This window comes from Mesoplodon mirus (genome assembly GCF_964341445.2).
Source record: "Mesoplodon mirus genome assembly, chromosome: X".
Lineage (NCBI taxonomy): Eukaryota > Metazoa > Chordata > Mammalia > Artiodactyla > Ziphiidae > Mesoplodon > Mesoplodon mirus.
Genome location: NC_138981.1, coordinates 22,092,420 through 22,117,221, shown reverse-complemented (window position 1 = coordinate 22,117,221; position 24,802 = coordinate 22,092,420). Strand labels below are relative to the sequence as shown.

At 43.5% G+C, this 24,802-nt stretch overlaps 2 protein-coding genes across 5 annotated transcripts in view; both read left to right on the top strand.

The window, feature by feature from the left end:
* The window catches only part of APOO (apolipoprotein O), a 79,991-nt gene that overhangs the window by 14,380 nt on the left and 40,809 nt on the right, over window positions 1-24,802 (top strand). For all 4 annotated transcript variants that reach the window (XR_014292440.1, XM_082609423.1, XM_082609422.1 and 1 more), the window contains exons 2-3: window positions 21,433-21,540; window positions 22,640-22,759. Coding sequence is in view for 3 of the 4 variants with exons in the window: in XM_082609423.1 (XP_082465549.1) it covers window positions 21,433-21,540; window positions 22,640-22,759 (228 nt within the window). In the remaining variant the exon portion in view is untranslated. The remainder of the gene's footprint in view (window positions 1-21,432; window positions 21,541-22,639; window positions 22,760-24,802) is intronic.
* LOC309796761 (peptidyl-prolyl cis-trans isomerase A-like) lies at window positions 2,056-2,681 on the top strand. The gene is made up of 2 exons (XM_082610109.1): window positions 2,056-2,160; window positions 2,228-2,681. The coding sequence occupies exons 1-2, from the start codon at window positions 2,092-2,094 to the stop codon at window positions 2,651-2,653; spliced, it is 495 nt and encodes a 164-aa protein (XP_082466235.1). The 5' UTR covers window positions 2,056-2,091; the 3' UTR covers window positions 2,654-2,681.

Sequence of the window (24,802 nt, the reverse complement as noted above, 5' to 3'; positions counted from 1 at the left end):
TCCCTAGCCAGATTTGTTTTGTTCTCATCAGTCCTTGATGAGCTCCAGTGGAGAGAGTAAGAAGCAAAAGCCTTTTAGACAGTGGTGACCTAGTCCTTTACAACACTTCTTGTTAGGGCTCCATCCAACCAACTGCCAATCCTGGTGCTCAGTTTCTGTTGATAATTAAGCGCTCTGAGGACTGAACAAAAGTTGAGAGCAAAGAGAGTCCAGAGGTCTAAGATGGAGAATATACCTTGATAGGCAGAGTATATAAGATATCTTGCTGGGGAATATAATCAGACAGAAAGAAAGAGTGTTTAACCACATGAGCCAGGGAACTTGGTGGCACTCCCTCTGAGGTTTGCAAAGCTCAGGGTCACCAACTCACCTGTTTCCCCTATGACTGTGGGTCTCTTACAGCTATATTTAAAAGCTCAAACAAGCCAATACGTTGGGTCCTTAATCTGAGACCCTCAACTAGCTGAATTCCAGGAGGGGCATCTAGTGACTGAAGGGCACACTCCAGAGGATAGGCTGGATGTAAAGCAATGCAGCCTTTGGATCTAGTTAGTCTGTAGCTGTAGCTTAGCACTCATTGAACATACAGCTCTTAACAGAGTGGGCTTGACTTTGATCTAGCAAGCCAAACTCATCTAATCCAAAGTAGAGAATGTTTAATCAGCTCTTGGAAGGTGCATGTGTACCCAGTTTCTGAGCCAAGCTATCTGCCCTGGTTGGAGAGTGAGCCTGGCAAACAAGGATTCTCAAGGACTGTCACTTGGGACAGTGAGTGCTCAGGCCATGGGTACACACAGTCTAGAGGTTCCAGCCCCTCATCAGAAGAGGTCCAGGGGAGATCTCACTTCCCAGGAGGTATTTTCATTCTGGTTGTACCATAATGGGTCAGGACCCCTCATGGAGAGAGAAAGCCTTTGTGTTCGTGTCTCACAAGGCAACCCAACAGGAGTACCCATGGGAGAAAAGGTGATAAAGCTAGAGTTTTAGTGATTATGACCCAGTTGGTTAAATCTTTCTTCAGGAGATCTAACTTCCAGATTCATATTCTTTTTCTTCCTTGGGTAGACAAAAGGTTGAAGAAGAAGATTCTTTGCCCCCTTTTTATTTATTTATTTATTATTATTATTTTTTTTTGCAGTACGTGGGCCTCTCCCGTTGCGGAGCACAGGCTCCAGACGTGCAGGCTCAGCGGCCATGGCTCACGGGCCCAGCTGCTCCGCGGCATGTGGGATCTTCCTGGACTGGGGCACGAACCCGCGTCCCCTGCATCGGCAGGCGGACTCTCAACCACTGTGCCACCAGGGAAGCCCTTTGCCCCCTTTATTGCCCTCACACTTTCCTGGGGTGATCTCTGCCCATTTTAACAGACTTTCCTTCTTAAATTCTGATATTGAATGGGTTAGCCTGTATAATCAATATGAGCTGTAACAAATTATGATAGCCACCCAGTAGGGACTCAGCATTGAGAATCCCCATTTGTGATAACATCTGGTCAAGGCAAGATGGGGTAGTCTCTCACTATGAGGAGCTCTCTTTGATGCCAAAAAAGAAAGTGAACCACCCAAGATGCTGGATAGTGCATCAGTGTCAGGCTTGTCTGCCTGTGGATCTTTTACCCAGGCTCTTCCTGTGAGTTTCCATTGCACGGGTCAGTACCACCTAGATCCTTACCATGGTGAGGTGTATGGCTGACTCCTTCCTAAGAATGACCCTTGACCTGCAGTTCCCACCCATATTTTGGCATAAACTTGACATGGTTTAGGTCTATGTGGATTTTTTTTGACATGCAATTTACATACAGTGAGATGCACAGATTGTACGTTGTACAGATTGTGCAACAATTTGAGTTTTGAAAGCGTATACACCTTCTGTAACTCACACCCAATGAAGATATAGATCATTTCTGTCACTGCAGGAAGTTCCCTTGTGCCCCCTTCTTAGTAAGTCTACCCCATGCAAGCTTCACCTCCCAGGCATCGACTATTCTGATTTCTATCTCTGTGTATTAGGTTTAAGGCCACAGATCTTAAAATCTAGATAGTGGCTGCTTTGCAGACGCCATCACCCCAGAACCTCCCACGCTGCCCAACCATGGTCAGCCCTACCGTGTTCTTTGACATTGCTATCGATGGTGAGCCCTTGGGCCGTGTCTCCTTCGAGGTAAGGGACCTGGAAACCAAGAAGTGACTGCTCATCCAATCCATAAAGCTATGTTAACAGATTGGAGCTGTTTGCAGACAAAGTTCCAAAGATAGCAGAAAACTTTCATGCTCTGAGCACTGGGGAGAAAGGCTTTGGTTATAAAGGTTCCTGCTTTCACAGAATAATTCCGGGATTTATGTGCCAGGGTGGTGACTTCACACGCCATAATGGCACTGGTGGAAAGTCCATCTATGGGGAGAAATTTGATGATGAGAATTTCCTCCTGAAGCATACGGGTCCTGGCATCTTGTCCATGGCAAATGCTGGCCCCAACACAAATGGTTCCCAGTTTTTCATCTGCACTGCCAAGGCTGAGTGGTTGGATGGCAAGCGTGTGGTCTTTGGCAAGGTGGAAGAGGGCATGAATATTGTGGAAGCCATGGAGCGCTTTGGGTCCAGGAATGGCAAGACCAGCAAGAAGATCACCACTGCTGACTGTGGACAAATCTAACAATAAATTTGCTTGTGTTTTATCTTAAAAAAAATCTAGATGGTGAGAGATATCAGAAAATAATATTTATTCATGTAAATTGGTGCTTCTCAAGGCGGGAGGATGCCCCCCAGGAGACTTTTGTCAATGTCTAGACACATTTTTGACTTATGGCTGGGAGTGGTTGGCAGTGGCATCTAGTGGGTAGAGGCCAGGGATGCTGCTAAGCTTCCTACAGTGCACAGGACAGCCTCGCAACAAAGGATGATCCAGCTCAAAATGTCGACAGTGCTGAGATTAATAAACCCTGAAGTAAAACTCTGCAGAGAGAATTGTGGCCTTGGGGAGTGTTAATCTCTGGATCTCCCAAGTCTCTGGGGATGAGGTTTGTTTTTTGTTTGTTTTGTTTTGTTTTGTTTGTTGAGAGCTTGCAGGAAACGGAAAGGGCAACTGCAAGAGGGACCTTTCTTGAGTGCTACCACCCTTGTGGCCACAGTTCTTGCTGTGGAATGGGAGTGACTAACAGGAGAAGAGGGAGATGAAGAAAACAACTTGGGCAATAAAAGGTCAGGCTTAGCATACTATTAAAACTAGAAAAATGGACAAGAGGGAAAAATAAAGTAGAAATTAATGACACCTAAAGTACAAGCAGCAAAATAAAAGATAAACAGGTGAGACTATATCAAACTGAAAAACCTCTGCACAGCAAAAGAAACCATCAACAAAGCGAAAAGACAACCTACAGAACAGAAAAAAATATTTGCACACCATATATCTGATAAGGGGTTAATATCTAAAGTATATAAAGAACACATACAACTCAATAGCAAAAAACAAACAAATAACCCAATTAAAAAATGGGCAAAGGACCTGAGTAGACATTTCTCCAAATAAGATATACAAAAGGCCAGGAGGTACATGAAAAGATGCTCAACATCACAAGTCTTTTGGAAAATGCAAATTAAAACCACCATGAGATACCACCTCACCTCTGTTACAGTGGCCATCATCAAAAAGACAAGAGATGAGGGACTTCCCTGGTGGTCCAGTGGTTAAGAATCTGCCTTCCGATGTGGGGACGTGGGTTCGATCCCTGGTCAGGGAACTAAGATCCCCCATGCTGTGGGGCAACTGAGCCCATGCACCGCAACTACTGTGCACACGTGCTGCAAACTACGGAGCCCACACACTCTGGAGCCTGAGCGCCACAACTAGAGAGAGAACCTGCACGCCACAACTAGAGAAGCCCACGGCCCGCAATGAAGAGCCTGTGCACCGCAACGAAGATCCTCCATGCTGCAGCTGAGACCCAACGCAGCCAAAAATAAATAATAAAATAAGTAAATAAATATATATATTAAAAAAAAAGTTGAGATGAATGCTGGCATGGATGTGGAGAAAAGGCAACCCTTGTGCGCTGCTGATGGAATTGTAAATTGGTGCGGCTACCATGGAAAACAGTATGGAGGTTCTTCAAAAAAAATTTAAAATAGACCTACCATATGATCCAGCAATTCCACTTCTGGGAATATATCAAAAGGAAACAAAAACACTAACTCAAAAAGGTATCTGGGGACTTCCCTGGTGGCGCAGTGGTTAGGAATCCACCTACCAGTGCAGGGGACATGGGTTCAATCCCAGGTCCGGGAAGATCCCACATGCAGTGGAGCAACTAAGCCCGTGCATCACAACTGCTGAGCCTGCACTCTGGAGCCCACGAGCCACAACTACTGAAGCTCATACGCATAGAGCCCGTGCTCCGCAACAAGAGAAGCTACTGCCACGAGAAACCTGCGCACCACAATGAAGAGTAGCCCCTGCTCGCCACAACCAAAGAGCTCTAGCATGCAGCAATGAAGACCCAACGCAGCCAAAAATAAATAGGTAAATTTATTAAAAAACGAAAAGAATTTAAAAGGTCAACACAAGGCATTATGTCAAATGAGGATGAAAAAGAGGACAACATGAACCCAAAATGCTTGGATGAGGAAGTAGGAAAAGGGGTGGGACACCAGCTATTGACGGTAAGAGAGGGAATCTGAGACAAAGTTGGGGCAGTGCCTGCCAGCTGGCTCAGTGGAAAGTCCCCAGTTTGAGTGTTGTCAGTAGGTTGTGGACAAACCCAGAAGGCAGAGAGCAGTGAGTTGGCACCTGTAGATACCAGCAGCCTCATAAGCCCTCTCCTGGGAAGTAGGGAGGGACCACACTGACTGTCAGCAGTGGCTCACTAACCTTTATCCTGGAAGCAAAAAAAGTTAGTGGCAATATTGCCTGGAAATAAATATCTTTTAAGTATTCTACTTAATGCTTTAGGATGTGTTAATTATTTTTAAACCAGTTTAAGTAATAACCACTCCTTTTAAAAATAGCTTCTAGGGCCTCCCTGGTAGCGCAGTGGTTGAGAGTCCGCCTGCCGATGCAGGGGATACGGGTTCGTGCCCCGGTCTGGGAGGATCCCATATGCCGCGGAGCGGCTGGGCCCGTGAGCCATGGCCGCTGGGCCTGCGCATCCGGAGCCTGTGCTCCGCAACGGGGGAGGCCACAACAGTGAGAGGCCCGCATACCGCAAAAACAAAAAAACAAACAAACAAACAAAAATAGCTTCTAGCTCTTTATTTGCTTCTGAAATATGGGTATTTCCTTTTTTGTGTGCGACTTCGGGCATACATTTAAAATTTTATTTTATTTTATTTTATTCATTTTTTTTGGCTGCGTTGGGTCTTCGTTGTTGCGTGCGGGCTTTCTTTAGTTGAGGCGAGCGGGGGTTACTCTTCATTGCAGTGCGTGGCCTTCTCACTTCAGTGGCTTCTCTTGTCGCGGAGCACGGGCTCTAGGTGTGCGGGCTTCAGTAGTTGTGGTGCCTGGGCTTAGTAGTTGTGGCTCGCGGGCTCTAGAGCACAGGCTCAGTAGTTGTGGCGCACGGGCTTAGTTGCTCCGTGGCATGTGGGATCTTCCCAGACCAGGGCTCGAACCTGTGTGCCCTGCATTGGCAGGTGGATTCTTTTTTTTTTTTTTTTTTTTTTTTTAATTTATTTTATTTTATTTTTTTGCTTTATAACAAATTTAATCAGTTATACATATACATATGTTTCCATATCCCCTCCCTTTTGCGTCTCCCTCCCACCCTCCCTATCCCACCCCTCCAGGCGGTCACAAAGTACCGAGCTGATCTCCCTGTGCTATGCGGCTGCTTCCCACTAGCTATCTACCTCACGTTGGTAGTGTATATATGTCCATGCCGCTCTTTCACTTTGTCACAGCTTACCCTTCCCCCTCCCCATATCCTCAAGTCCATTCTCTAGTAGGTCTGTGTCTTTATTCCTGTCTTACCCCTATGTTCTTCATGACATTTTTTTTTTCTTAAATTCCATATATATGTGTTAGCATACAGTATTTGTCTTTCTCTTTCTGACTTACTTCACTCTGTATGACAGACTCTAGGTCTATCCACCTCATTACAAATAGCTCAATTTCATTTCTTTTTATGGCTGAGTAATATTCCATTGTATATATGTGCCACATCTTCTTTATCCATTCATCCGATGATGGACACTTAGGTTGTTTCCATCTCCGGGCTATTGTAAATAGGGCTGCTATGAACATTTTGGTACATGTCTCTTTTTGAATTATGGTTTTCTCAGGGTATATGCCCAGTAGTGGGATTGCTGGGTCATATGGTAGTTCTATTTGTAGTTTTTTAAGGAACCTCCATACCGTTCTCCATAGCGGCTGTACCAATTCACATTCCCACCAGCAGTGCAAGAGTGTTCCCTTTTTTCCACACCCTCTCCAGCATTTATTGTTTCTAGATTTTTTGATGATGGCCATTCTGACTGGTGTGAGATGATATCTCATTGTAGTTTTGATTTGCATTTCTCTAATGAGTAAAGATGTTGAGCATCCTTTCATGTGTTTGTTGGCAGTCTGTATATCTTCTGTGGAGAAATGTCTTTTTAGGTCTTCTGCCCATTTTTGGATTGGGTTGTTTGTTTTTTTGTTATTGAGCTGCATGAGCTGCTTATAAATTTTGGAGATTAATCCTTTGTCAGTTGCTTCATTGGCAAATATTTTCTCCCATTCTGAGGGTTGTCTTTTGGTCTTGTTTATGGTTTCCTTTGCTGTGCAAAAGCTTTTAAGTTTCATTAGGTCCCATGTGTTTATTTTTGTCTTTATTTCCATTTCTCTAGGAGGTGGGTCAAAAAGGATCTTGCTGTGATTTATGTCATAGAGTGTTCTGCCTATGTTTTCCTCTAAGAGTTTGATAGTGTCTGGCCTTACATTTAGGTCTTTAATCCATTTTGAGCTTATTTTTGTGTATGGTGTTAGGGAGTGATCTAATCTCATACTTTTACATGTCCCTATCCAGTTTTCCCAGCACCACTTATTGAAGAGACTGTCCTTTCTCCACTGTACATTCCTGCCTCCTTTATCAAAGATAAGGTGACCATATGTCCGTGGGTTTAACTCTGGGCTTTCTATCCTGTTCCATTGATCTATCTTTCTGTTTTTGTGCCAGTACCATACTGTCTTGATTACTGTAGCTTTGTAGTATAGTCTGAAGTCAGGGAGCCTGATTCCTCCAGCTCCATTTTTCGTTCTCAAGATTGCTTTGGCTATTCGGGGTCTTTTGTGTTTCCATACAAATTGTGAAATTTTTTGTTCTAGTTCTGTGAAAAATGCCAGTGGTAGTTTGATAGGGATTGCATTGAACCTGTAGATTGCTTTGGGTAGTAGAGTCATTTTCACAATGTTGATTCTTCCAATCCAAGAACATGGTACATCTCTCCATCTATTTGTATCATCTTTAATTTCTTTCATCAGTGTCTTATAATTTTCTGCATACAGGTCTTTTGTCTCCTTAGGTAGGTTTATTCCTAGATATTTTATTCTTTTTGTTGCAATGGTAAATGGGAGTGTTTCCTTGATTTCTCTTTCAGATTTTTCATCATCAGTATATAGGAATGCCAGAGATTTCTGTGCATTAATTTTGTATCCTGCAACTTTACCAAATTCATTGATTAACTCTAGTAGTTTTCTGGTAGCATCTTTTGGATTCTCTATGTATAGTATCATGTCATCTGCAAACAGTGACAGCTTTACTTCTTCTTTTCCAATTTGGATTCCTTTTATTTCCTTTTCTTCTCTGATTGCTGTGGCTAAAACTTCCAAAACTAGGTTGAATAAGAGTGGTGAAAGTGGGCAACCTTGTCTAGTTCCTGATCTTAGTGGAAATGGTTTCAGTTTTTCACCATTGAGGACGATGCTGGCTGTGGGTTTGTCATATATGGCCTTTATTATGTTGAGGAAAGTTCCCTCTATGCCTACTTTCTGCAGGGTTTTTATCATAAATGGGTGTTGAATTTTGTCGAAAGCTTTCTCTGCATCTATTGAGATGATCATATGGTTTCTCTCCTTCAATTTGTTAATATGGTGTATCACGTTGATTGATTTGCGTATATTGAAGAATCCTTGCATTCCTGGAATAAACCCCACTTGATCATGGTGTATGATCCTTTTAATGTGCTGTTGGATTCTGTTTGCTAGTATTTTGTTGAGGATTTTTGCATCTATGTTCATCAGTGATATTGGCCTGTAGTTTTCTTTCTTTGTGACATCCTTGCCTGGTTTTGGTATCAAGGTGATGGTGGCCTCGTAGAATGAGTTTGGGAGTGTTCCTCCCTCTGCTATATTTTGGAAGAGTTTCAGAAGGATAGGTGTTAGCTCTTCTCTAAATGCTTGATAGAATTCGCCTGTGAAGCCATCTGGTCCTGGGCTTTTGTTTGTTGGAAGATTTTTTATCACAGTTTCAATTTCAGTGCTTGTGATTGGTCTGTTCATATTTTCTATTTCTTCCTGATTCAGTCTTGGCAGGTTGTGCATTTCTAAGAATTTGTCCATTTCTTCCAGGTTGTCCATTTTATTGGCATAGAGTTGCTTATAGTAATCTCTCATGATCTTTTGTATTTCTGTAGTGTCAGTTGTTACTTCTCCTTTTTCATTTCTTTTTTTTTTTTTTTTTTGCTTTATAACAAATTTAATCAGTTATACATATACATATGTTTCCATATCCCCTCCCTTTTGCGTCTCCCTCCCACCCTCCCTATCCCACCCCTCCAGGCGGTCACAAAGTACCAAGCTGATCTCCCTGTGCTATGCGGCTGCTTCCCACTAGCTATTTACCTCACGTTTGGTAGTGTATATATGTCCATGCCGCTCTTTCACTTTGTCACAGCTTACCCTTCCCCCTCCCCATATCCTCAAGTCCATTCTCTAGTAGGTCTGTGTCTTTATTCCTGTCTTACCCCTATGTTCTTCATGACATTTTTTTTTCTTAAATTCCATATATATGTGTTAGCATACAGTATTTGTCTTTCTCTTTCTGACTTACTTCACTCTGTATGACAGACTCTAGGTCTATCCACCTCATTACAAATAGCTCAATTTCATTTCTTTTTATGGCTGAGTAATATTCCATTGTATATATGTGCCACATCTTCTTTATCCATTCATCCGATGATGGACACTTAGGTTGTTTCCATCTCCGGGCTATTGTAAATAGGGCTGCTATGAACATTTTGGTACATGTCTCTTTTTGAATTATGGTTTTCTCAGGGTATATGCCCAGTAGTGGGATTGCTGGGTCATATGGTAGTTCTATTTGTAGTTTTTTAAGGAACCTCCATACCGTTCTCCATAGCGGCTGTACCAATTCACATTCCCACCAGCAGTGCAAGAGTGTTCCCTTTTTTCCACACCCTCTCCAGCATTTATTGTTTCTAGATTTTTTGATGATGGCCATTCTGACTGGTGTGAGATGATATCTCATTGTAGTTTTGATTTGCATTTCTCTAATGAGTAAAGATGTTGAGCATTCTTTCATGTGTTTGTTGGCAGTCTGTATATCTTCTGTGGAGAAATGTCTATTTAGGTCTTCTGCCCATTTTTGGATTGGGTTGTTTGTTTTTTTGTTATTGAGCTGCATGAGCTGCTTATAAATTTTGGAGATTAATCCTTTGTCAGTTGCTTCATTGGCAAATATTTTCTCCCATTCTGAGGGTTGTCTTTTGGTCTTGTTTATGGTTTCCTTTGCTGTGCAAAAGCTTTTAAGTTTCATTAGGTCCCATGTGTTTATTTTTGTCTTTATTTCCATTTCTCTAGGAGGTGGGTCAAAAAGGATCTTGCTGTGATTTATGTCATAGAGTGTTCTGCCTATGTTTTCCTCTAAGAGTTTGATAGTGTCTGGCCTTACATTTAGGTCTTTAATCCATTTTGAGCTTATTTTTGTGTATGGTGTTAGGGAATGATCTAATCTCATAGTTTTACATGTCCCTATCCAGTTTTCCCAGCACCACTTATTGAAGAGGCTGTCCTTTCTCCACTGTACATTCCTGCCTTCTTTATCAAAGATAAGGTGACCATATGTCCGTGGGTTTAACTCTGGGCTTTCTATCCTGTTCCATTGATCTATCTTTCTGTTTTTGTGCCAGTACCATACTGTCTTGATTACTGTAGCTTTGTAGTATAGTCTGAAGTCAGGGAGCCTGATTCCTCCAGCTCCATTTTTCGTTCTCAAGATTGCTTTGGCTATTCGGGGTCTTTTGTGTTTCCATACAAATTGTGAAATTTTTTGTTCTAGTTCTGTGAAAAATGCCAGTGGTAGTTTGATAGGGATTGCATTGAACCTGTAGATTGCTTTGGGTAGTAGAGTCATTTTCACAATGTTGATTCTTCCAATCCAAGAACATGGTACATCTCTCCATCTATTTGTATCATCTTTAATTTCTTTCATCAGTGTCTTATAATTTTCTGCATACAGGTCTTTTGTCTCCTTAGGTAGGTTTATTCCTAGATATTTTATTCTTTTTGTTGCAATGGTAAATGGGAGTGTTTCCTTGATTTCTCTTTCAGATTTTTCATCATCAGTATATAGGAATGCCAGAGATTTCTGTGCATTAATTTTGTATCCTGCAACTTTACCAAATTCATTGATTAACTCTAGTAGTTTTCTGGTAGCATCTTTAGGATTCTCTATGTATAGTATCATGTCATCTGCAAACAGTGACAGCTTTACTTCTTCTTTTCCAATTTGGATTCCTTTTATTTCCTTTTCTTCTCTGATTGCTGTGGCTAAAACTTCCAAAACTAGGTTGAATAAGAGTGGTGAAAGTGGGCAACCTTGTCTAGTTCCTGATCTTAGTGGAAATGGTTTCAGTTTTTCACCATTGAGGACGATGCTGGCTGTGGGTTTGTCATATATGGCCTTTATTACGTTGAGGAAAGTTCCCTCTATGCCTACTTTCTGCAGGGTTTTTATCATAAATGGGTGTTGAATTTTGTCGAAAGCTTTCTCTGCATCTATTGAGATGATCATATGGTTTTTCTCCTTCAGTTTGTTAATATGGTGTATCACGTTGATTGATTTGCGTATATTGAAGAATCCTTGCATTCCTGGAATAAACCCCACTTGATCATGGTGTATGATCCTTTTAATGTGCTGTTGGATTCTGTTTGCTAGGATTTTGTTGAGGATTTTTGCATCTATGTTCATCAGTGATATTGGCCTGTAGTTTTCTTTCTTTGTGACATCCTTGCCTGGTTTTGGTATCAAGGTGATGGTGGCCTCGTAGAATGAGTTTGGGAGTGTTCCTCCCTCTGCTATATTTTGGAAGAGTTTCAGAAGGACAGGTGTTAGCTCTTCTCTAAATGCTTGATAGAATTCGCCTGTGAAGCCATCTGGTCCTGGGCTTTTGTTTGTTGGAAGATTTTTTATCACAGTTTCAATTTCAGTGCTTGTGATTGGTCTGTTCATATTTTCTATTTCTTCCTGATTCAGTCTCGGCAGGTTGTGCATTTCTAAGAATTTGTCCATTTCTTCCAGGTTGTCCATTTTATTGGCATAGAGTTGCTTATAGTAATCTCTCATGATCTTTTTTATTTCTGTAGTGTCAGTTGTTACTTCTCCTTTTTCATTTCTAATTCTATTGATTTGAGTCTTCTCCCTTTTTTTCTTGATGAGTCTGGCTAATGGTTTATCAATTTTGTTTATCTTCTCAAAGAACCAGCTTTTAGTTTTATTGATCTTTGCTATCGTTTCCTTCATTTCTTTTTCATTTATTTCTGATCTGATTTTTATGATTTCTTTCCTTCGGCTAACTTTGGGATGTTTTTGTTCTTCTTCCTCTAATTGCTTTAGGTGCAAGGTTAGGTTGTTTATTCGAGATGTTTCCTGTTTCTTAAGGTGGGATTGTATTGCTATAAACTTCCCTCTTAGCACTGCTTTTGCTGCATCCCATAGGTTTTGGGTCGTCGTGTCTCCATTGTCATTTGTTTCTAGGTATTTTTTAATTTCCTCTTTGATTTCTTCAGTGATCACTTCGTTATTAAGTAGTGTATTGTTTAGCCTCCATGTGTTTGTATTTTTTACAGCTCTTTTCCTGTAATTGATATCTAGTCTCATAGCATTGTGGTCGGAAAAGATACTTGATACAATTTCAATTTTCTTAAATTTACCAAGGCTTGATTTGTGACCCAAGATATGATCTATCCTGGAGAATGTTCCATGAGCACTTGAGAAAAATGTGTATTCTGTTGTTTTTGGATGGAATGTCCTATAAATATCAATTAAGTCCATCTTGTTTAATGTATCATTTAAAGCTTGTGTTTCCTTATTTATTTTCATTTTGGATGATCTGTCCATTGGTGAAAGTGGGGTGTTAAAGTCCCCTACTATGAGTGTGTTACTGTCGATTTCTCCTTTTATGGCTGTTAGTATTTGCCTTATGTATTGAGGTGCTCCTATGTTGGGTGCATAAATATTTACAATTGTTATATCTTCTTCTTGGATCGATCCCTTGATCATTATGTAGTGTCCTTCTTTGTCTCTTCTAGTAGTCCTTATTTTAAAGTCTATTTTGTCTGATATGAGAATTGCTACTCCAGCTTTCTTTTGGTTTCCATTTGCATGGAATATCTTTTTCCATCCCCTTACTTTCAGTCTGTATGTGTCTCTAGGTCTGAAGTGGGTCTCTTGTAGACAGCATATAGATGGGTCTTGTTTTTGTATCCATTCAGCCACTCTGTGTCTTTTGGTGGGAGCATTTAGTCCATTTACATTTAAGGTAATTATCGATATGTATGTTCCTATTCCCATTTTCTTAATTGTTTTGGGTTCATTATTGTAGGTCTTTTCCTTCTGTTGTGTTTCTTGCCTAGAGAAGTTCCTTTAGCATTTGTTGTAAAGCTGGTTTGGTGGTGCTGAACTCTCTCAGCTTTTGCTTGTCTGTAAACGTTTTAATTTCTCCATCAAATCTGAATGAGATCCTTGCTGGGTAGAGTAATCTTGGTTGCAGGTTTTTCTCCTTCATCACTTTAAGTATGTCCTGCCACTCCCTTCTGGCTTGTAGAGTTTCTGCTGAGAGATCAGCTGTTATCCTGATGGGGATTCCCTTGTGTGTTATTTGTTGTTTTTGCCTTGCTGCTTTTAATATGATTTCTTTGTGTTTAATTTTTGACAGTTTGATTAATATGTGTCTTGGCGTATTTCTCCTTGGATTTATTCTGTATGGGACTCTCTGTGCCTCCTGGACTTGATTAACTATTTCCTTTCCCATATTAGGGAAGTTTTCAACTATAATCTCTTCAAATATTTTCTCAGTCCCTTTCTTTTTCTCTTCTTCTTCTGGAACCCCTATAATTCGAATGTTGGTGCGTTTAATGTTGTCCCAGAGGTCTCTGAGACTGTCCTCTGTTCTTTTCATTCTTTTTTCTTTATTTTGCTCTGCAGCAGTTATTTCCACTATTTTATCTTCCACCTCACTTATCCGTTCTTCTGCCTCAGTTATTCTGCTATTGATCCCATCTAGAGTATTTTTTATTTCATGTATTGTGTTTTTAATCGATGCTTGATTCATCTTTAGTTCTTCTAGGTCCTTGTTAACTGTTTCTTGCATTTTGTCTATTCTATTTCCAAGATTTTGTATCTGGGAAATAGAATCTTGGATCATCTTTACCATCATTATTCTGAATTCTTTTTCAGGTAGAGTGCCTATTACCTCTTCATTTGTTAGGTCTGGTGGGTTTTTATCTTGCTCCTTCTCCTGCTGTGTGTTTTTCTGTCTTCTCATTTTGCTTATGTTACTGTGTTTGGGGTCTCCTTTTTGCAGGCTGCAGGTTCGTAGTTCCTGTTGTTTTTGGTGTCTGTCCCCAGTGGCTAAGGTTGGTTTAGTGGGTTGTGTAGGCTTCCTGGTGGAGGGGACTAGTGCCTGTGTTCTGGTGGATGAGGCTGGATCTTGTCTTTCTGGTGGGCAGGTCCACGTCTGGTGGTGTGTTTTGGGGTGTCTGTGGACTTTTTATGATTTTAGGCCACCTCTCTGCTAATGGGTGGCGTTGTGTTCCTGTCTTGCTAGTTGTTTGGCTTAGGGTGTCCAGCACTGTAGCCTGCTGGTCGTTGAGTGAAGCTGGGTGCTGGTGTTGAGATGGAGATCTCTGGAAGATTTTCGCCGTTTGATATTATGTGGAGCTGGGAGGTCTCTTGTGGACCAGTGTCCTGAAGTTGGCTCTCCCACCTCAGAGGCACAGCACTGACTCCGGGCTCCTCAATTTGGGATGATGTGTTGTCTATTCATGTATTCCACAGATGCAGGGTACATCAAGTTGATTGTGGAGCTTTAATCCGCTGCTTCTGAGGCTGCTGGGAGAGGTTTCCCTTTCTCTTCTTTGTTCTCACAGCTCCTAGGTCTCAGCTTTGGATTTGGCCCCGCCTCTGCGTGTAGGTCGCCGGAGGGCGTCTGTTCTTCGCTCAGATAGGACAGGGTTAAAGGAGCAGCCTCTTCGGGGACTCTGGCTCACTCAGGCCAGGAGGGAGGGAGGGGCACGGAGTGCGGGGCGAGCCTGCAGCGGCAGAGGTCGGCGTGACGTTGCACCAGCCCGAGGCGCGCCGTGCGTTCTCCCAGGGAAGCCGCCCCTGGATCCCGGGACTCCGGCAGTGGCGGGCTGCACAGGCTCCCGGAAGGGCGGTGTGGGCAGTGACCTGCGCTCGCACACAGGCTTCTTGGCGGCGGCAGCAGCAGCCCCAGCGTCCCACGCCTGTCACTGGGCTCCGCGCTTTCAGTCGCGACTCGCGCCCGTCCGTGGAGCCCCTTTAAGCAGCGCTCTTAATCCCCTCTCCTCGCGCACCAGGAAACCAAGAGGGAAGAAAAAGTCTCTTGCCTCTTCGGCAGCTCTAGAGTTTTCCCGGACTCCCTCCCGGCTAGCTGTGGCACATTAGCCCCCTTCAGGCTGAGTTCTCGCCACCAGCCCCAGTCCTCTCCCTGCGCTCTGACCGAAGCCCGAGCCTCAGCTTCCAGCACTGCGTGCCCCGGCGGGCGAGCAGACAAGCCTCTCGGGCTGGTGAGTGCCGCTCGGCACCGATCCTCTGTGCGGGAATCTCTCCGCTTTGCCCTACCCAGGTATGTGGGGAGTTTCTTGCCTTTTGGGAGGTCTGGGGTCTTCTGCCAGCGTTCAGTAGGTGTTCTGTAGGAGTTGTTCCACGTGTAGCTGTATTTCTGGTGTATCCGTGGGGAGGAAGGTGATCTCCGCGTCTTACTCTTCCGCCATCTTACCCGGAAGTCCTTTTTCATTTCTAATTCTATTGATTTGAGTCTTCTCCCTTTTTTTCTTGATGAGTCTGGCTAATGGTTTATCAATTTTGTTTATCTTCTCAAAGAACCAGCTTTTAGTTTTATTGATCTTTGCTATCGTCTCCTTCATTTCTTTTTCATTTATTTCTGATCTGATTTTTATGATTTCTTTCCTTCTGCTAACTTTGGGATGTTTTTGTTCTTCTTTCTCTAATTGCTTTAGGTGCAAGGTTAGGTTGTTTATTCGAGATGTTTCCTGTTTCTTAAGGTGGGATTGTATTGCTATAAACTTCCCTCTTAGCACTGCTTTTGCTGCATCCCATAGGTTTTGGGTCGTCGTGTCTCCATTGTCATTTGTTTCTAGGTATTTTTTAATTTCCTCTTTGATTTCTTCAGTGATCACTTCGTTATGAAGTAGTGTATTGTTTAGCCTCCATGTGTTTGTATTTTTTACAGCTCTTTTCCTGTAATTGATATCTAGTCTCATAGCATTGTGGTCGGAAAAGATACTTGATACAATTTCAATTTTCTTAAATTTACCAAGGCTTGATTTGTGACCCAAGATATGATCTATCCTGGAGAATGTTCCATGAGCACTTGAGAAAAATGTGTATTCTGTTGTTTTTGGATGGAATGTCCTATAAATATCAATTAAGTCCATCTTGTTTAATGTATCATTTAAAGCTTGTGTTTCCTTATTTATTTTCATTTTGGAAGATCTGTCCATTGGTGAAAGTGGGGTGTTAAAGTCCCCTACTATGAGTGTGTTACTGTCGATTTCTCCTTTTATGGCTGTTAGTATTTGCCTTATGTATTGAGGTGCTCCTATGTTTGGTGCATAAATATTTACAATTGTTATATCTTCTTCTTGGATCGATCCCTTGATCATTAGGTAGTGTCCTTCTTTGTCTCTTCTAGTAGTCCTTATTTTAAAGTCTATTTTGTCTGATATGAGAATTGCTACTCCAGCTTTCTTTTGGTTTCCATTTGCATGGAATATCTTTTTCCATCCCCTTACTTTCAGTCTGTATGTGTCTCTAGGTCTGAAGTGGGTCTCTTGTAGACAGCATATAGATGGGTCTTGTTTTTGTATCCATTCAGCCACTCTGTGTCTTTTGGTGGGAGCATTTAGTCCATTTACATTTAAGGTAATTATCGATATGTATGTTCCTCTTCCCATTTTCTTAATTGTTTTGGGTTCATTATTGTAGGTCTTTTCCTTCTGTTGTGTTTCTTGCCTAGAGAAGTTCCTTTAGCATTTGTTGTAAAGCTGGTTTGGTGGTGCTGAACTCTCTCAGCTTTTGCTTGTCTGTGAACGTTTTAATTTCTCCATCAAATCTGAATGAGATCCTTGCTGGGTAGAGTAATCTTGGTTGCAGGTTTTTCTCCTTCATCACTTTAATTATGTCCTGCCACTCCCTCCTGGCATGTAGAGTTTCTGCTGAGAGATCAGCTGTTATCCTGATGGGGATTCCCTTGTGTGTTATTTGTTGTTTTTGCCTTGCTGCTTTTAATAGGATTTCTTTGTGTTTAATTTTTGACAGTTTGATTAATATGTGTCTTGGCGTATTTCTCCTTGGATTTATTCTGTATGGGACTCTCTGTGCCTCCTGGACTTGATTAACTATTTCCTTTCCCATATTAGGGAAGTTTTCAACTATAATCTCTTCAAATATGTTCTCAGTCCCTTTCTTTTTCTCTTCTTCTTCTGGAACCCCTATAATTCGAATGTTGGTGCGTTTAATGTTGTCCCAGAGGTCTCTGAGACTGTCCTCTGTTCTTTTCATTCTTTTTTCTTTATTTTGCTCTGCAGCAGTTATTTCCACTATTTTATCTTCCACCTCACTTATCCGTTCTTCTGCCTCAGTTATTCTGCTATTGATCCCATCTAGAGTATTTTTTATTTCATGTATTGTGTTTTTAATCGATGCTTGATTCATCTTTAGTTCTTCTAGGTCCTTGTTAACTGTTTCTTGCATTTTGTCTATTCTATTTCCAAGATTTTGTATCTGGGAAATAGAATCTTGGATCATCTTTACCATCATTATTCTGAATTCTTTTTCAGGTAGAGTGCCTATTACCTCTTCATTTGTTAGGTCTGGTGGGTTTTTATCTTGCTCCTTCTCCTGCTGTGTGTTTTTCTGTCTTCTCATTTTGCTTATGTTACTGTGTTTGGGGTCTCCTTTTTGCAGGCTGCAGGTTCGTAGTTCCTGTTGTTTTTGGTGTCTGTCCCCAGTGGCTAAGGTTGGTTTAGTGGGTTGTGTAGGCTTCCTGGTGGAGGGGACTAGTGCCTGTGTTCTGGTGGATGAGGCTGGATCTTGTCTTTCTGGTGGGCAGGTCCACGTCTGGTGGTGTGTTTTGGGGTGTCTGTGGACTTTTTATGATTTTAGGCCACCTCTCTGCTAATGGGTGGCGTTGTGTTCCTGTCTTGCTAGTTGTTTGGCTCAGCGTGTCCAGCACTGTAGCCTGCTGGTCGTTGAGTGTAGCTGGGTGCTGGTGTTGAGATGGAGATCTCTGGAAGATTTTCACCGTTTGATATTATGTGGAGCTGGGAGGTCTCTTGTGGACCAGTGTCCTGAAGTTGGCTCTCCCACCTCAGAGGCACAGCACTGACTCCGGGCTCCTCAATTTGGGATGATGTGTTGTCTATTCATGTATTCCGCAGATGCAGGGTACATCAAGTTGATTGTGGAGCTTTAATCCGCTGCTTCTGAGGCTGCTGGGAGAGGTTTCCCTTTCTCTTCTTTGTTCTCACAGCTCCTGGGTCTCAGCTTTGGATTTGGCCCCGCCTCTGCGTGTAGGTCGCCGGAGGGCGTCTGTTCTTCGCTCAGATAGGACAGGGTTAAAGGAGCAGCCTCTTCGGGGACTCTGGCTCACTCAGGCCGGGAGGGAGGGAGGGGCACGGAGTGCGGGGCAAGCCTGAAGCGGCAGAGGTCGGCGTGACGTTGCACCAGCCCGAGGCGCGCCGTGCGTTCTCCCAGGGAAGCCGCCCCTGGATCCCGGGACCCCGGCAGTGGCGGGCTGCACAGGCTCCCGGAAGGGCGGTGTGGGCAGTGACCTGCGCTTGCACACAGGCTTCTTGGCGGCGGCAGCAGCAGCCCCAGCGTCCCGCGCCCGTCACTGGGCTCCGCGCTTTCAGTCGCGACTCGCGCCCGTCCGTGGAGCCCCTTTAAGCAGCGCTCTTAATCCCCTCTCCTCACGCACCAGGAAACCAAGAGGGAAGAAAAAGTCTCTTGCCTCTTCGGCAGCTCCAGAGTTTTCCCGGACTCCCTCCCGGCTAGTTGTGGCACATTAGCCCCCTTCAGGCTGAGTTCTCGCCGCCAGCCCCAGTCCTCTCCCTGCGCTCTGACCGAAGCCCGAGCCTCAGCTTCCAGCGCTGCGCGCCCCGGCGGGCGAGCAGACAAGCCTTTCGGGCTGGTGAGTGTCGCTCGGCACCGATCCTCTGTGTGCGGATCTCTCCGCTTTGCCCTACCCAGGTATGTGGGGAGTTTCTTGCCTTTTGGGAGGTCTGGGGTCTTCTGCCAGCGTTCAGTAGGTGTTCTGTAGGAGTTGTTCCACGTGTAGCTGTATTTCTGGTGTATCCGTGGGGAGGAAGGTGATCTCCGCGTCTTACTCTTCCGCCATCTTACCCGGAAGTCCCGGCAGGTGGATTCTTAACCACTGTGCTACCAGGGAAGCCCAAGGCATACATTTCAACAGACGTTTTTAAGTTTTATCTAGCATTATATGTTTTGTGAGTATTACAGAGTAGCATAGTCTTTCACATTACGGGCACTGCAGATCTCAGGAATATGATTTCTGTGATGCCAAATCATGCCTAAGTAGTTAGAACAAGTCAACCAGTCATTTATTTTTTGCCTCTCTTCTGTCCATTCATGCAGTCATTAAACAGTTCTTGAGCATTTCTTATGTGTTAGGCACAGTTATAGACATGAGGAATACAGGGTAAGACACAGCCCTATCCTGAAAGGGCTTCCAGTTTGGGAGGGAGAACTTGATAGACATAAATAAATGGATAAATAAGAAAAGAAAAGCAATAAGTCTCCATGCTCTTAGGCAATTGTACAGAAAGGCAAAGCAAATATAGAACATTCTAGGCAGAGGAACCAGCATGTGTGAACCCATGAGGCTGGGAAGCAGCATGGGAGAAATATAGGGAGTTTAAGTTTTGTGGGAAAAGGCAGAGTGACAGATGAAGTTAAGAAGGTGGTTGAGAGGCTTCCCTGGTGGCGCAGTGGTTGGGAGTCCGCCTGCCGATGCAGGGGACACGGGTTCGTGCCCTGGTCTGGGAAGATCCCACGTGCCGCAGAGCGGCTAGGCCCGTGAGCCATGGCCGCTGAGCCTGCGCATCCGGAGCCTGTGCTCCGCAACGGGAGAGGCCACGACAGTGAGAGGCCCGCGTACCGCAAAAAAAAAAAAAAAAAAAAAAAAGAAGGTGGTTGGGGTCAGATCATAAATGGGCCTTGTTTGGTTCACATAAAAGTCCTAGGTAGGGCTTCCCTGGTGGCGCAGTGGTTGAGAGTCCACCTGCTGATGCAGGGGACATGGGTTCGTGCCCCGGTCCGGGAAGATCCCACATGCCGTGGAGCGGCTGGGCCCGTGAGCAATGGCCGCTGAGCCTGCGTGTCCGGAGCCTGTGCTCCGCAACGGGAGAGGCCACAACAGTGAGAGGCCCGCGTACTGAAGAAAAAAAAAAAAAGTCCTAGGGAATGAATACCAAATCTCAAATAAGGATAGAAGATATTCGGGTTTGCAGGTCAGAAAGATAATTCTTTTTCAGTGTGGTGGTTTGAGTCATCAGAGGGCCAGGTGAACATTTAGAATTAAGCTGTTGAAACAATCCAGGAAAGAAACAAGGGCCCAAGGGAAGATTGTACAGGAGAAGATAAAGAGGAGAGAGTGAATTAAGTTCATTTAATAGGCAGAATTAACAGGAGTTAATGACCAATAGGATGGCGGGGGGAGGCAGTGGAGATGACCTCAGAGTTTCAGATTGGGTTGTCTAGTTGGATGGTGGCACCATTCCTGAGAGAAGAAGTAGAGGAAGAGGGGGCATTTCTGGGGTAAACATGCAAGATGGTCAAGTGCTGTGTATTAATTTTTAAAATGTATCACTTGTAAAAAAGCTTTCTAGATTCCACAGCACACATTCACCTGTCAGACCTAGTATAGACTTGGAGGCACAGACAGGATCCTGATGAGTTGGTTTTGGGTGTTCTTGGTGTAGGGAACTTGTGTCCCATCCAAGTGGAAATGTCCAGAAGTAATAGGATAAGTGGGTTGGGAACTCAGGAGAGAGCTCTGGGCTGGAGCTGCATACCTAGGGGTCACTGGCTTCATGTTGGAGCCATGGGCATTAGTGACCTAGTCAGGGAGAGCAAGGCACAGAAAGAGACTGAGTTTGGGAACTGAGGTTGGGAGAGAGCGATTCTGGTTGGGAATGGAAAGGGAGAGCTGCTCAAAGTTTGATTATTGGAATTATCGAAAGAATCTTCACTCTGTTCAATGAATCACTAGGTGAGATCATTAAAAACTCCTTCCCGGGCTTCCCTGGTGGCGCAGTGGTTAAAGAATCCGCCTGCTAATGCAGGGGACACGGGTTCAAGCCCTGGTCCGAGAAGATCCCACATGCCACGGAGCAACTAAGCCCGTGTGCCACAACTGCTGAGCCTGCGCTCTAGAGCCCAAGAGCCACAACTACTGATTCCGTGTGCCACAACTACTGAAGCCTGCGCGCCTAGAGCCCATGCTCCACAACAAGAGAAGCCACCGCAATGAGTAGCCCGCGCACCACAACCAAGAGTATCCCCCGCTCGCTGCAACTAGAGAAAGCCCATGCATGGCAACGAAGACCCAATGCAGCCAAAAAAAAAAAAAAAAAAGCTCCTTCCCCTGTTGTTATTGGGGAGGGTAGGGGAGGTGTATCTTTTATTTTCCTTGAAAGGCTAAGTAGAAAACTCAGGAACTACTGTTTTGGAAATGAAGATAAAGGTGACCTGGAATTTTAAGTCCACGAGAACATGTTTTTTAGTTTCTGACTTCCGTAAAACTTCGGGAATACATTTCTCATAACGCACAATAAGCCTCTCAGGGCAGGAGTGGCTGAGGTTGCAAATGTGCCCACGTTATGTACCTTCAGTCTGTAGAATTGAGAGAAGGCTTAAGATTGTTTCTGTGTTTCAGGTAATTCAGAGGTCTGTGGGGCCGGCCAGCCTGAGCCTGCTCACCTTCAAAGTCTATGCATCAGCAAAAAAGGACTCATCTCACAAAGCTGCTGTGAAGGTTAATGAGGTAACGTGATATATTTTGAATATGTGATTTAGTTACTATGGGAAGCATACAAATTGAATATCAGGAAGATAGGACAATTCAGAAGATATTTAAAAGGAGGAAATAGTGTTTCCTTGTGGGAAGCTACTAGACTATGGCTTTTTCAACTTTAATTAATGGTACTTAGCTAAGGGCATAATTAAGGAATATTTCCTAGATTTTTAGTGGGGAATCTGCTCTGTCCCAGTAGATTGTAAGCACAAGTCACTTCTAAGTGATCTGCCTGCTTCCAGACTGCTTATCAAGCCAGGAAAACATTCACATTTTTCCCTCTCCTAAGAAATTAAAGACCAGGGCTCATCCTGCTTTTTGGTTGGATTAGAGGCTCATAAGTAGATGCTTAATAAATACTAAATAAATAAAACTGGAAATCATCTCTCCATTGTTTACATTCCTTTTTGTCTATACTTCCCACTGATTATTTTAGATATTTGGTTTCTTTTGACTTTGAGTAAAGTGTCATAAAGATCTACCGTCAGTTATGGTCAGGGTTACTTGAATGGTGTTTACCTAAAGCTAAATAGCTTGTTTTTTTTGCCCTTTACTCTCTTCTTCTCAGGCCTTGGGACAGTGGCATTTTTGAGGGTGAAGAAGGCAGCCAGTGGTGGCTGTGAAACGTTTCCTCTCTGGTGGAGAACAAACCTGCTATTCTACTTTGATCAGCACTAGACTGATCACTAGAACTAAGTCATATGCTATTCAGTTATTCTTAAGCTTTTTTTTCCTATCCCACCTCTGACCCACCATTTAGAGTAATAGAATCCTTTTTCCAAACTAAATCTAAGATGAAATAACAAATACTAATATATAAAATGGGTAAAAGGGGACTGCTTTGTCTGCTATGAGTAGGGTTGGGGGAGGCTAGGACACCTCATAGCCCTGCTCTCTTGGCCTTGTCCTTATTGATTAAGGTGCAAAGATCGTCTGAAGCAAGGTTCAGGGTGCACATAACCCTTATTCACTGTAGTTTGTGAATTATTACAAATTTAATAATTGACTGTTATTTCATTACTGTATACACTTCTTAATTTCTTTTTATTTTGTTTTTCAATCTTTGCAGCTTTCACTCTACTCTGTTCCTGAGGGTCAGTCTAAATATGTGGAAGAGCCAAGGACCCAACTTGAAGAAAGCATCTCCCATCTCCGACATTATTGCGAACCATATACAAGTTGGTGTCAGGTACGGACAGCTGTTCTGAAAATGGAATGAATGCATTTCTGTTTAGAGTCAGTAGTAAAAAGTCTATACTGGCTGCATGTTTTCAGAAAAAGGCACAATAAAGGGCCCCAACTTAAGAGTGCCTGACTTAAAAATGTTCGTCAGTGCCATCTCTGGAGGGGAGCAGAGAGCCCTAGCTTCCTGGTGGCAGCTGTCGACATAGCTGCAGAGAGAGTTTCCCTCCCACTGGGCAGCCTGTGTCATGTTGACTAGAGAGCAGAGGCCCATGGTACCTATCTTTTTTTTTTGGCCAGGCCGCTCGGCTTGTGGGATCTTAGTTCCCCGACCAGGACTTGAACCTGGGCCACGGCAGTGAAAGCACCGAGTCCTAACTACTGGACCGCCAGGGAATTCCCCCATGGTGCCTATCTTGTTGGTTGCGGCTATGAAAACATTATTGTCCACCAGGGGAGGATATGGGGCTGGAACTTCAGAAGAAGGAAGAGGGTACAATGTAAACATTTATATCAAAATTAGGAAGTTTCTCGCCCCACAGAGATTCTACAAGTCAGTACCACTTTATTTTATTTTATTTTTTAATTTATTTATTTATTTATTTATTTTTGGCTGTGGCGGGTCTTCGTTGCTGCATGCAGTCTTTCTCTAGTTGTGGCGAGCCGGGGCTACTCTTCGTTGCGGTGCGCGGGCTTCTCATTGACGTGGCTTCTCTTGTTGCGGAGCACGGGCTATAGGCACATGGACTTCAGTAGTTGTAGTACGCAGGCTCAATAGTTGTGGCTCACGGGCTCTAGACCGCAGGCTCAGTAGTTGCGGCATACGGCCTTAGTTGCCCTGCAGCATGTAGGATCCTCCTGGACCAGGGCTCAAACCTGTGTCCCCTGCATAGGCAGGCAGATTCTTAACAAGTGTGCTACCAGGGGAATCCCAGTACCATTTTAAACAGGAATGGGTACAGAGGATTTTGAATACTATAATAGGAGGGTAGATAACTAAAAGACGGTGGAATTACATACTTGAGTACTTAACTGTTTCCCTTAGTGACCAAAGATCTGCATATACAGATTGACTTTTACTGCTCAGGTTTTAAATCAGGCATTTGTCATTATGTTCATGAAAGCATGTGTGCAATTTTTAACATTGGAAACCGAAGTTTACAGTCTACAGAATGTTTTCGTGGGCTTTGATATGTATATTTGCCACACTTGATCTTGATTTTGAAAACTGATGACAAAGTAAAAGAATGTAGATGTGTGTGACGTGGTCTAGATTTACTTTGTTTGAGATGATAAACTCAATTTTCATGCAGAACTTGTTTTAGAATTTTTAATTTCCACTGTGCCAATGCTGAACTTTTGTTCACCAATTTAGAAAGAAAATAGCATAAATTAGGCCATTATACTAAAGTATGTAACCATATTATTGAGTTATGAAATACCTAAAGACTTTATACATAATGTGTTGTAACATACTTAAACTTTATTCTCTTGTTCTAGAAGATTTTTTAATTTTAACATCTTTATTGGAGTATACTTGCTTTACAGTTGTGTGTTAGTTTCTGCTTTATAACAAAGTGAATCAGCTATACATATACATATATCCCCATATCTGCTCCGTCTTGTGTCTCCTTCCCACCCTCCCTATCCCACCCCTCTATGTGGTCACAAAGCACCGAGCTGATCTCCCTGTGCTACGCAGCTGCTTCCCACTAGCTATCTGTTGTACATTTGGTAGTATATATATGTCCATGCCACTCTCTCACTTCGTCCCAGCTTACCCTTCCCCCTCCCCGTGTCCTCAGGCCACTGTGGAGAACAGTATGGAGGTTCCTTAAAAAACTGAAAATAGGGGCTTCCCTGGTGGCGCAGTGGTTGGGAGTCCGCCTGCCGATGCAGGGGACACGGGTTCGTGCCCCGGTCCGGGAAGATCCCACATGCCATGGGGCGGCTGGGCCTGTGAGCCATGGCCGCTGGGCCTGCGCATCTGGAGCCTGTGCTCCACAACGGGAGAGGCCACAACAGTGAGAGGCCCACGTACCGCAAAAAA

Excerpts from the sequence above, each read along its gene's own strand:
- LOC309796761 (XM_082610109.1), top strand. The coding sequence starts at position 2,092 with ATGGTCAGCCCTACCGTGTTCTTTGACATTGCTATCGATGGTGAGCCC. Across the intron at positions 2,161-2,227 it reads TGGGCCGTGTCTCCTTCGAG|CTGTTTGCAGACAAAGTTCC; the intron begins GTAAGGGACCTG and ends AACAGATTGGAG.